This window comes from Erinaceus europaeus, chromosome 9, assembly GCF_950295315.1.
Source record: "Erinaceus europaeus chromosome 9, mEriEur2.1, whole genome shotgun sequence".
Classification (NCBI taxonomy): domain Eukaryota; kingdom Metazoa; phylum Chordata; class Mammalia; order Eulipotyphla; family Erinaceidae; genus Erinaceus; species Erinaceus europaeus.
The window spans coordinates 45,743,769-45,755,984 of NC_080170.1; the positions used below are offsets into that span (position 1 = coordinate 45,743,769).

Below are 12,216 nucleotides of genomic sequence, written 5' to 3' on the forward strand. Positions count from 1 at the left end.
GGGCAGGGTGGTTACATAAGGGGAGGTGCTGTCACAGACAGCAGCAGCTGAACACACACATGTGCGGCCCTCAGCCTTTTCTCTCCCTGCGCTGCAAGCGGTAGGTGGTGCTAATAAAAACACCACCCGTGTTTGTACGGCACTTTACAGTGGCAGAGCTCTCCTCATCCTCCACCCCCGTGCTCACCCCAAGCCACTCCCCTCCCATCCTCACCCACTGTGCCACGCTCTGGCCACTGGCCATCCCTGTGCTGCTTCCACTGGGGAGACCATGTGCACCCCAAGCCCTCCCCCCCCACACCAGTCCATGTGTTGTGTGATCTCCCCCAAGAGAGGCGGCAGGCCCAAAATGTGGGCAGAGAGAGGAGGGCAGCGTGATCAGGTTGTTTATTAGGTTCTCACAGCCTGGTGTATAGTTGGGGGAGTGGCATCAACCCACTTTGCACAGCAAGGAAACAGCTCCACCAGGACTCTGTCAGCCGGGCAGTGTGGACCGTGTGCTCAGCTAAAGTCATTGAGGTGGTGGCAGTGCCCAGGTCCTGGCCACCTTTCCCACCCCTGGCAGAGGGGAGGGAGCAGGAGGGTTGAATGGGAGCAGGAAGGGGCAGTTCATCAAGAGGACCCTGATCCCAAACTTGGGAAGGAAGGCCTGTGGCCCTATCCTGCTGTCTCAAGTCTTGAACCGCGGCCTCACGCAGACTCAGAGAGGTCAGAGCTGCTCATGGCTTCTCCCTCCACCCTCTCATGCCATGTGGTACAGGCTCTCAATGCCAGGGGTAACCACCACCGCTCTTGTGTCTAACCCTGTGCAGTTCAGATTTAGAGGGGGTGACACATGACCTAGGGGAGGACAGTCTCAGGTGAAGATGTGAGTGACAGTCTAGTTTGGAAGTGGCACAGGCAAGTTCAAGGAATGTCCAGGACTCCATAGAGGATGGGGACCACCCCATCTTTGGATGTGCCCTTCAGCTTTCTCTCTGGTCCACAAAGATCAGAGACCTTATCAACTGCTGTTTTTCCCTGATTCACACTCTTTCCTCTGGGCATTCCCCATTCCCACCCTCTTCTTTAGCTCTCACAGCAGGGTGAAGCTTTCCCTGTGCTGTCTAGGTAGGACCTGGGGCCCGGGCCTGCCAGGACAAGCACCCAAGGCCAGCTCTGGGGCTGAGTGGAGCTCGGGCAGACACATTTCCCAGCTTTGGTTGTTTCAGAGCAGCAAGTTCTGGGGAGAGCACCAGAGAGTTATCAACTAGGAACCTTCCAGTTGCCTCTCCAACCCAAGATGCAAGAGACAAAGGAGGGTAGGGGCACAAGACCAAAACTGGAAGTCACACCCTCAACCCCATCCCAGGCCTTTGAGAATCCCCAGAGAGCTCAATCCTTCCTGGAGCTGACACTCACCAACAAGACTTAGACGTAATTGTGCTACCACTATTATTCTACACACACCCCACGCTCACTACCTGAGTTCCAGCTACTATGTTACATGGCCCTGGGGACAGAGGCATAGCTAACCTGAATTGGCCAAACACAATAACAGTAACAGGAGCAGAAAAACATTGTGTGTGTGTGTGGGGGGGGGGGGACAAGGGAATCATTGTGAATAGGCCAGGGAGACTTGGCCAAACATCTCTGAACCAAGTGCCCACTCAGCTCCTGGATGCCTACAACGGGAGCTGAACCAGTTGATGTCAAAGTTACCAGTCAGGCTGCCAGGACACAGAGGTCTCGAGACATCCTGAGTCTCCTTCCCATTATTGTGCTTATTTGCTTATCTACATCTGTATTATTTATTTTAGGGGTACCAGGATTGGACCAGGACTTTTCAAATGGATGGCACATATGCCACCACAGAGTTACCTCCCAGGCCCCACACCTCTGCATTATGCTAAGCTGTGTTCCTCCTCTCCACTGGGGCCAGTGCCAACCTCCCAGGCACCTCAGACTCAACTGTGAACCTCTAAACACACCAGGACCTGGGGTCCCACATCCCTGAATGTTCTGGGGGGTGGAGGGACTTAAGCCTTGGTTTTTAAAGCTGCCCAGGCCATTCCAGTGGACATCTAATATCTCAACCTGTGTCTTTTCAAAATAGGGTCACTATGCACACCCAAATGTAGATTTCAGGGTCCTACTCTAGGTCTACAAGGTCAGCATCTCTGGTGAGGTCTGAGAATCAGCTCCCTGCAGGCTTTCTGAGTAACTCTTGTGTGTGCTGTAGTTCCCTAAGTTCTGCTCAGAGGAGCCTTCCTCACCCCAGAGCTCCCCTGACTGTAGTCCACAATGCCACTGATTCTATCCCGTCTGTGCAGGGCAGGAGAAATCTCACAGTTGCTCCAGGAGGGAAGGTGCTACCCAGGGTCCCAGCCCTGACCTGCCCTGGCCCAGAGAAACCAGAGCTGGGAAGGCAGCCCACAGCTCCAGCCAGTGTGGAGAGCAAAGGAAGACATTTAATGGAAGAAGTGGCCCAGTGGGGCCAAGCTAGTGAGGCAGATGAGGGCTGGAGGAAGAGGAGACGGGCATGAAGGGGGACTGGGAGGCTTGGGGGTGGGTGGGGTGAAGGATGAGGTAAGCTCAGATATTGCTCTAGATGTTGTAAACATTTCTCTTGGTTTCTTCACAGACCATCCTCTTGGTTGGAATAGCCAAAGTGCCTAGACATGGGCCTCAGAGCAGAAGCCTCTGTGCCTTTTGTGGAAAGTGGGACATAAGGATGTGAGGAGGGTACCACCCCATAGGAAGCCATCTCTACAGGGGACAGGTACAGCTCATTTCTCTCTATTTCAACCTCCCCCCCTCCTACATACTCCACAGGAGTGCCATAAACACAGCCGTGGCTTTCCTTAGCATATGTGCCTACATATCCTAACTTGGCACTAAAATCCAGGAGACTCCAGTGTTGCTGCCATCCTTCCCATGTATGTGAGGAAGCCACCCTCCATCTCTGCCCCTCACCCTTCTTGGCATGAACTCCAGGGTCCTCATGAGGACACATCACTGCAGTCTTGGTCACCACAGTCTTTCTCCTGGACATTGTGGAAATAGCAAGAAGGCCCCTCTCAGAACTGTCCCTGTTTCCTTAACCCTGTGCTGTTCTAATGTGGATGCACGTCAAGTCACAGTCGAGTTGGCAGCAGGAGCACATTCCTGTGTAAACATTATTTAAAATACCCTGTGTGAGAATTTGATCATTCTGGCAGCTTTAGTTGAGAGGGGTGTTTCCACCAGTGGGGATGAGAGGGATGGCCTGACCATAACAAGGAACACCTACTTGAGGCCTCAGAGTTGCCGACAGTGAAATTCCACCAGATCTCCTGGGTGTGAGGCTCTAAAGGACACTGTCCAGAGGATTTAAACAGACAGGTTGCCCTCACTTGCACACATACACACCATCTGGGGCAGTGGGCTCTTATACCAGCAGGACGCAAAGCTCTCTTGGCCTTGTCTAGCTGTCACTGAGGAAGAGATCTACGAAGTTATTAGACAGGATAGCAAAGGCTGGAACCTTAGCATTAGCTTAAAGGCCCAGCACCCCACAAGAGCAGACTACTGTAGCTCGCTCTCAACTACAAATGTGCTCCAGAACCTGCAACTATGTGTGTTCTTTCATTTCTTCAAGCCAAAGGTTTAGAAATGCGGTGAGTCCAAAAACCACAGGCTGGGAGACTACTCCCTAGAATTTCCATCACATTCTCCGTGATCCAGTTCACATAGTAAGCAGTCTCTTTCCAGGTTCTTATTCTACTTCCCAGTCTCTCTGCAGAAGATTCACCTCCTTGGCGTTGCAATTTCATGCCAAAGACAGTTCTTCCCCAGGCAGGCAGAGTTTGTTTCATGCATCTCACTCATCTTCCAAGGAAGTTTCTGGATATATTTCCAAAAGGGGCCCCAGAGGACCTTGAAAGCATTAGAGGATGACTCTTCAGGTGGTCACAGTGATCTCAGTCTCATGCCCTGCTCCATGTTCAATCCCAAGGTCAGAGGTTGAGAGGGAAGCTGCTGAATAGCCGAGATGACCAGCGTGAGGGGAGCCTTTCTAAGAAAGTGTGCTCCCGGGAAGCAAGCCGGAAGGAGAAATACAGCCTAGGTTCCTGTTTTTCCCCATCAGAATTACATGACCTGCATGGAAGGGGTGATGGGGAGAGACAAGGAAAGTGCCAACCCTGCTATGGGGATACACCTCCCCCTTAGGATGACTGTCATCCTAAGAGGTAAGTGAAGTGCAGTACCGCAGGGAGGTGGGGCAGAGAACACATTAAGCAATAGGCAGCTCTCCTGTGTGCAAGTCTAGTGATGCACACATACACCCTGGTCACTCCACTTCTGGAAAACTTCTTGGCAGAATGGAGGAAGATCTGCAAAGATCAGTGTCTTTCTTAATCGTAGCCCCACATCAGAAAGTGATCAAAGACTTCTCCCAAGACTCCTTCTGTCTTTGCAAGGCTAGGGGAGTCATTTGAATTTCCCAGGCTAACATAGGCAGTGGTCACAGCTTTCCCCACTGATCTAATGGATATGGAAGACATGGCCAACTTCATGGAGTTGCCCCTTTCTCCTGAAAGGCTACCTGTCAATGACAGCACTGGAAATCTGGGGTCCTACAGAGACTTCTCCATAAGCTGTGAGGTCCCAGCAACTGGGACTAACCATTGTGTTGTGACAGCAAATCACAGAGGTAAGCAGGTCGTCTAGCTGTTCCTTCCCAGGGTAGAGGACTGGCGAAAGGGTCCAGAATCCTACCTGAGCAGGGCATGGGGACCACATGTGCACTATTTACAGATTCGCCCAGCACAGAGAACCTGCCTTCTCAGAGGAAAAGACCCTGGGCATTGTGGAGGGCAAGTTGCTGGCCCACAAAAGGGAGTCTGCAGCTAGGAGCTACTGCTAACCAAAACACAAACGTAGGCAGATGAAATGGACTCTGAGCTCTAGGGACTGGATCCTACTCCGGAATGCCGTTCCATTCCTTTCCCTACCACCCAGTCTTATGCCCTATAAGTGCCACTGCTTTTGCACCCTATGAAGGTTCACTTTAGAATATGGTCTTGGCAGCAAGGGGAGGGGGAAAGCCGATGATTTCCAAGTGTCCCCATCCAAGGTCTAACTGAGCCTTCTCTGGCTTTGGGACAGCAGATCTAAGTACATTTTGGACCTCAGGAACCTGGGGTAAGAGTCCTTCTCCATGAGGCTGTGTACCTTCCCCTGGGCTTGGTCAAAGCATGTCAGGGAAGGCTCCTGCATGTTCTTCCTTGTGGCTTCTCGGGTCTGGAAGTCTATGTTCACCTGGAAATACAAACAGAGAGCAAGGTCACTGGCCTTCAAGGGCTAAGGAACCTGGGAACAGGACCTAGCTGTGCACAACGGTGAGCGATGGCATCCTGCCAAGTAAAGTTATGAGGGCTTTTCAAAGCGTTTTCTCGGAGGTTCTTTGGATTCTGGAAAGAATACTGCGGCGTCTAGGTGCCAATTGTTCTTCATCCTGTTGTGCAGAGAGACAGAAACCCTGAAGAAAGGAGACACCCAAAAGCTGGTCTAATGTAGTATGGAAAGTCACAAGCAGAACCAGAGTAAAACCCCAAATCATATAGTTCTGAATCCAGGGGTCTTTGAAATGTCAGGCAGGGGGTTTGACTGGAGTCAGGAATTACTGCAGCTTTCCTGAAGTGGCCTGGCCTGCTCGTCCCTTCTAAAGTCCCAAGGAAACAAATGGATGTGAGAAAAAGACTGTGGTGACAACAGACATCTCTCTTTCAACCACTGTTGTGACAAGATTCTGCCACTGTCCGAGAGCTGCTGTGTAACTGAAGTGTCCCAGTTTTGTGGGTCACCTAAACTCAGAGACAGTAGATAACTTTCTTCCATCAGTACTTTGCAAAAACAGTTCTATTTTATAACTCAGAACAGCAGCACATGGCCTTCATGTTACAGTTCTATATAATTATAATAAATGATTATAAAATGCTACAAATCACCATGATTACTCATTAGGAAGCCAAGGTAGAGCCTCACTATTTTTTTATTAATTAATTTATTTATTCCCTTTTGTTGCCCTTGTTGTTTTATTGTTGTAGTTATTATTGTTGTTGCTATTGATGTCATTGTTGTTGGATAGGACAGAGAGAAATGGAGAGAGAACAGGAGACAGAGAGGGGGAGAGAAACAAAGACACCTGCAGACCTGCTTCACCACTTGAGAAGTGACTCCCCTGTAGGTGGGGAGCAGGGGGCTCGAACCGGGATCCTTACACCAGTCCTTGCACTTTGCGCCACGTGCACTTAACCCACTGCACTACCACCTGACTCCCCTCACTAGGAGTTTTATCCTGATTACTCAGAACAGTCTTGAAAGTAGTACCTTGAATATGTACCTTTTCACATTGGGGAGCAGGGAAGGGAGAATGTGATTAAGGGGCAACAGGTACCTGAAGCATGATCACAAATCTAGCAGGTGATGGGGGGTGAGGTCAGAACAAGATTCCAAAGTGGGCTCCTTCTACGGAGCCATGCTGTCTTCCCCTGAGAAAACTGGCATAGACTCCAGGGCCTCTGTGCTTCCAGGTCCCTTTTAGAAACAGTCCTGCTGGCACATGCTAGAGACAGCTAGCTACAGCACGCCTAGGAGAGCTCCTTTATAGAAGCAGTGGCCTGTGCACCTCAAAAATAACTCCCTGGAGTTGATGTATCGCACCAAAGTAAAAGACTCTAGCTAGGGTGGGTGGGGAGAGTACAGGTCCAAAAAGGATGGCAGAGGATCTAGTGGGGGTTGTATTGTTATGTGGAAAATTGAGAATGTTATGCATGTGCAAACTATTGTATTTACTGTCGAATGGAAAACACTAATCCCCCAATAAAGAAATTTAAAAAAATAATAAAATAAAATAACTCCCTGGGGGATGGGCGGTAGCGCAGTGGGTTAAGACACATGGCGCGAAGCACACGTACTGGAGTAAGGATCCCGGTTGGAGCCTCCAGCTCCCCATCTGCAGAGGGGTCGCTTCACAGCAGTGAAGTAGGTCTGCAGGTGTTTCAACCATTGTTGTTCAGCTATAGTCTGAGAGCTGCTGCGTAACTGATGCTTTCTCTCCTCCTCTGTCTTCCCCTCCTCTCTCTGGATTTCTCTGTCTTATCCAACAACAACAACAGCAATAACAATAGCAATAATAATAACAACAACAACAAGGGCAACAAAAATGGGAAAAAATGGCCTCCAGGAGCAGTGTATTCATAGTGCAGACACTGAGCCCCAGTAATAATCCTGGAGGCAAAAAAAAAAAAAAAAAAAAAACGAACAGACAAAAACCCTTTCTCATCATGAGCCGTCTGCACAGGGGTGCTCACAAGCCTGCCTTACACCTTCTTCAAGCAAAGGATGGAGGTAGGAGCATGGACAGAAGACTTACAGTGACACAGTGCCCCCCTCTATATACCTCTCGTGGTGCCTGCACATCCACGAACTCCTCAAAGATCCGATGGGCCTTAGAGACCAGTTTGGCAGTCGATCTGGTCTTCTTGAACTCCTCACAGGCCAGCCAGAACTCTAGGTTCTCCTCACTGAACTCGGTCTTCAGGAAGGCTCGAAATGCAGCCACTCCATCTGTGAGCGTGGTGGGAGGTAGAAAGGAAGAGAGAGAGGCGGATATTAAAGGACAAGGATTACAGATGAGACAACAGAGGCACCCCCAGCTCCTCCTCCTTGTCCTCTTGGACACACAGCAGCCTCAGAGACCAGCCCTGCTGCTGTTGCTGCTTTTTTCACGTTTCCAAGGACTTGGGGACACTAGAGAGAAATGCTCAGGAAACTACAGTCATCACAAGTTTGGGAAAGCTAGGTCACTTCTAATCAGTCCTAAGTGGCCATTGCCTACCCCAGAGTAGACTGACCCCAGCGTCTACAGAGGAGGCCTCCATGCATGCAATAATTCCCTACCCCCCAATTCAAGTCAACTGCCCTGAAAAGGTAGTCTATTACAGAATCAGCAAGGGATCGATGTGGCGCCTCAGGGCAAATCCTGCACAAACACCAGAAATGAACAAACACTTTGCTGAAATCCGATCAGCTATGCTGTTCCATTACCTGGACATGGTTGCCAGCTTCTTCTTCCTTTTAAATTTTCTTTATTGTTTTTTTCTTTAATTCTTTGTGGTCACTAGTATGTTAATGTTAATAGCTTCCCTCCACTAGGTCCTTTATTTGAAAAGGTCTTGCTTATCAAATTATATGTCTTAATTAAGATTAATTATCGTCTTTCTACCAAATGATTTCATGACTCATGCACCCTTTCATTTTTTACTAATCAATGTCATGTATATTGCCAGAGCCTCCGACTGGAACAAGATAAGTGGAATTATCTCAGAGATAAAGACAAACAGTGGTTACTCTCACTCACATGTGAGATATAAAGAAACAAAGAAGGAGACAGACAATACCAATCCAGAGCCAACACCTGGATTCAGCCCTCAGTCACCCAGGCTGGAGGGGCCAGTGGAGGGTGGTGGGTATGATGAAGTAGTATTCGAAGGCACTCTGAACCACATACAGTGATGTAACTCAGTGTAATGTCAATTTTAAAATGAGAAAGAAAAAAAAAAAACACCCAGCAAAGTGCTCTTGAGAAGACTGCTTTACTTCCTTTTTTTAGAGGAGGAAACTGATGCCAGGACTAGTTTAATAGAACTCATGTAAGTAATCATACGCAGAAATGAATATACATAATGGATGCTAACACCCAGCCCATGCAGTAAGTAGTCCATCTGCACTCACTCACTTCCTTGCCTGTGATGCATCCCAGGCAGCCTGACAGATGCTAAAAGCTCACATATTGCGCTTTCACAGAACTTGCAGTGCAAGGATGACTGGAACCAAGGAAACACAAGCCAGGTGATAGGCAATGCACAGGATGGAGCTAGGAGGTGGTGCACCTGGTTTAGCACACTCATTATAGTGCACAAGGACCCAAGTTCAAGCCCCTGGTCCCCACTTGCAGGGGGAAAGCTTCATGAGTGGTGAAGTAGGGCTGCAGGTGTGTCTCTCGGTCTCTTTCTCGCTCTACCTCCCCCTCCCTTCTCAATTTCTCTTTTATCTTTACTCAATAAATAAATTAATTCAATAAAAATAAAACAAAATATTTATTAAAAAGAAAAAAGGAAATGCACAGGACGGATAAGGAAGTGGCTAGGAGAGGCTCCTGGGGTAGACCTGAGGAGAGGAGAGAAGATTTGCAGGAACGAGAAGCTTCCTGGCTGATGTGTGAAGCTGAGGAGTAGGGAGCTGAGTGAAGAGGGCAGGCTGAACAGAGGAAACAAGTGCAGGGAGGGGAAACCACACAGGCTCAGGCCTCAAATTCAGAAAGTTTACCTAAAGGTCTGGGAGATGGTTCAACATTAGAATATATATAGGGTGTGCATGCCCGTGGCCCCAGTGACCCCAGATTTGATCTTTAGCACCTTCATATGCCGAAGCTTTGCAGTGTTCTAGTCTCTCTCTTCCTCTCTCTCTCTCTCTCTCTCTCTCTCTCTCTCTCTCACACACACACACACACACACACACACACACACACACACACACAAATAAGTCTTTTGCAAAAGTGTTTATTTGCATAATTAGAAATGGGTTAATCAGACTGATAGTACTAAAGTTTTGCAAAAGCAAGTGTACTGACAAGATCTTAGACGCACCCCAGGAAGTTTGAGAGAGAGCCAGAAAACACAGCAGAGAGATGTTTCCAAGGAAGAAGCAGCCTCTGCCTGGCACTCAGAACCACCCGAGGTCAGCCAGGTCCCCTGAGACTCAGCCATCAGACTCAGTGACGAAATCCAGCAAGTGTGGGCAGAGACAGCTTTAGAGAGGTGATGGGATCTCCCCACATTTCAGGGTGTTGAGATAAAAGGGAAGCAGGAAATGCATTAGTGCAGATACTTCCTGTAAGGAAGGAAATGGAGACCACAGACCTGTACAACTGGGAGGAAACTGGAAGCCAGGAAAGGATTTGAGAGTTTGTGGTTAGCTAGTTTTGGCTGTGTGTAAATGTGGGTCTAAACAGGAAAGACTTGTTGAGCAGCTCAAGTTGCAGTTAAAAGAAAGTTTCACTGATCAAGCATTGCCTTTAGGAAGGTGGGAGAGGGGCTGGGAGATAGTTCATTGGGTAGTGCACATATCTGATCATGCTCTAAGACTTGGGTTCAAATTCTGAGTCACTACATGGGTAGTATCATGCACAGGGGACACTTCATGAGAGATGGAATAGTACTGTGGTGTCTCTCTATTTCTCTCCCTCTCTGTCTCTCATCTTCTATCTTTAAAAAAAAAAGTCTGTTGATAGCATTAGAACTGTGCAAGCACAAAGCACCAGTGAAAACCCTGATGGTAAAAAGAAAAAAAATGTTTTAAATTAAAAAGGTGGAAGAAGTCCACCTGAGAATAGAATTATAAAAGAGGAAAAGCAAAGGCTGTGTGTGGAGATAGGGAAGTTTCCAGTTTGGAGAGCAAGAAAATAAAGACATCTCTTTCTTTTTATGATTGTTGAATTAACATTGCTTTACAAACTTACAAGATTTCAGGATTGTAGTTCCACACCCTGTGAATGTGCTCGGTCAGCCCCCAAGGGTTGGGCTTTGTGAATGACATGAACAAATCAGAAAAAGTCACCACTGGGCAGAATTTATAAGCTAATTTATAATGAATGTCTAATGTGACATTCATTAAGAGTCTCCCCTCCCCCAGTTTTGTTCTTTTCCTGTCTCATCTTCCATCTCTTCCCAGCAATCTCATCTCCTGCCCTCTTCCCAACTTCTCAGCACCATTTCCACCTCTCTCCCTTTCTTCTCTTCTTATTCTACCCCTTCCTTCCGCCATCCTTCTCTTTCTGCCAACCTTTCTCATCTTCTCTCTGCTGGACCACAGACTGCAGTGGATTAAATGCAGGGTCATCGCCCAGAGGCTGGCTTGCACAGATTGACTGAAGGCTCTCAGCGTGACCCTCTCTATTCCCTAGATCTCAGCAGCCCCAGGAATAAGAGTCCCCCTCCAACATCTGGAGTGAATTGGCTCTTATCCCTGAAGTCATTCTGGCTAGGACAATGTCCTGGCTCTGACCTACATGGCTAGGTGTGACTTGGGGCATGATGCTAAGCCTCTCTGAGCCTGGGTCTCTCCCCTGGAAACCAGATCCTGTTTGTTGGGGGTAGGGGACGAGTCTTACTACCTGCAAGCAGCACGTACAATACACACTCAAAAAATGACCTTTATGATGAGACTTGAGTGGCTTAAGGAGCCATCATACAGGACCTAACTTGTCTGCTTCCAAAAAGAAAGGAGGAAAGAAAAAGACAGCCCTGGCAACTTAAAGGGGGTAGGGAGTGAACAGCTAAGGCAGACTGGACAGAAAAGGAGGATGTGCTGTTTCTTCATTCATTTTCTCTTCTCCTTGCCTTTGTCTTGATGACCTTTTAAAAAGTCAAGGCTCTAAGGACATGGCCCATTGTCTGAGATTTGTGTCTAATCACAGGCAGGTGGAGGCCTGGGTCCAGAATTCCTGGAACACCCGACAGAATGCTGGCTGCCTCCTGAGTCTGCACAGAATCTCCAAGAATACAGCCATGGCCGCACATGCTGCGGGCGCTCTCTGTCTCCAGCTCTTTGATGCAGAGCTTACATAAGAGAGCAAACTAGGTCATTATGAATGAGCAGTGCAGCTGGTGCAGCAGGGAGGGGCTCAGCTCACAGTTCAAGGTCCAGGAGTCCCGATCTAAGTGGCATGGGAGTGGGCTTGAGCCTAACACCACTCTCAGGGTTGGGAAAAAAAATACAAGATCGAAAGATGATTTTTCATTTCCCTGCTTACCAAGGACCTGTCCTCCTAGCCAGAGTCCTTTGGCACCTTCGGTCAATTAGAAACAATAAACTAGTGAATGAATTGCAAGGTCAGACAAGATAGGAGAGGAAGAAAAATTTATAAAATCCAGTCACATATACTAATAACAAAGTCGAAGCCTCGTTGGCTCAGAGCCAAGTTCACTAATTTGAAATTTGTGATGAGGAAAGGATCAAAGCATCCTTTGATGCTATCTACAAAATAACGGGTTTTAGACAGATGACTATGGCTAAATGGGATTTCTGTAGGGAGACTATTTTGAGAACAAACTATTTCCAGTTAATAACACTTATTGACAAGTAACTGATATGCTGATTATACTTCAGTCTTGTGACTAATGTAATTTC

General features: G+C 48.1%; 1 protein-coding gene across 8 annotated transcripts in view; it reads right to left on the reverse strand.

The window, feature by feature from the left end:
* Window positions 1-372: 372 nt before the first annotated feature.
* RGS8 (regulator of G protein signaling 8) overlaps window positions 373-12,216 on the reverse strand; it is a 43,003-nt gene continuing 31,159 nt past the window's right edge. For all 8 annotated transcript variants that reach the window (XM_060197798.1, XM_060197800.1, XM_060197803.1 and 5 more), the window contains 2 exons: window positions 7,427-7,593; window positions 373-5,283 (listed from right to left, as the gene is read on the reverse strand). In XM_060197798.1, the coding sequence (XP_060053781.1) occupies window positions 5,101-5,283; window positions 7,427-7,593 (350 nt within the window). In that variant the 3' untranslated portion in view covers window positions 373-5,100. The remainder of the gene's footprint in view (window positions 5,284-7,426; window positions 7,594-12,216) is intronic.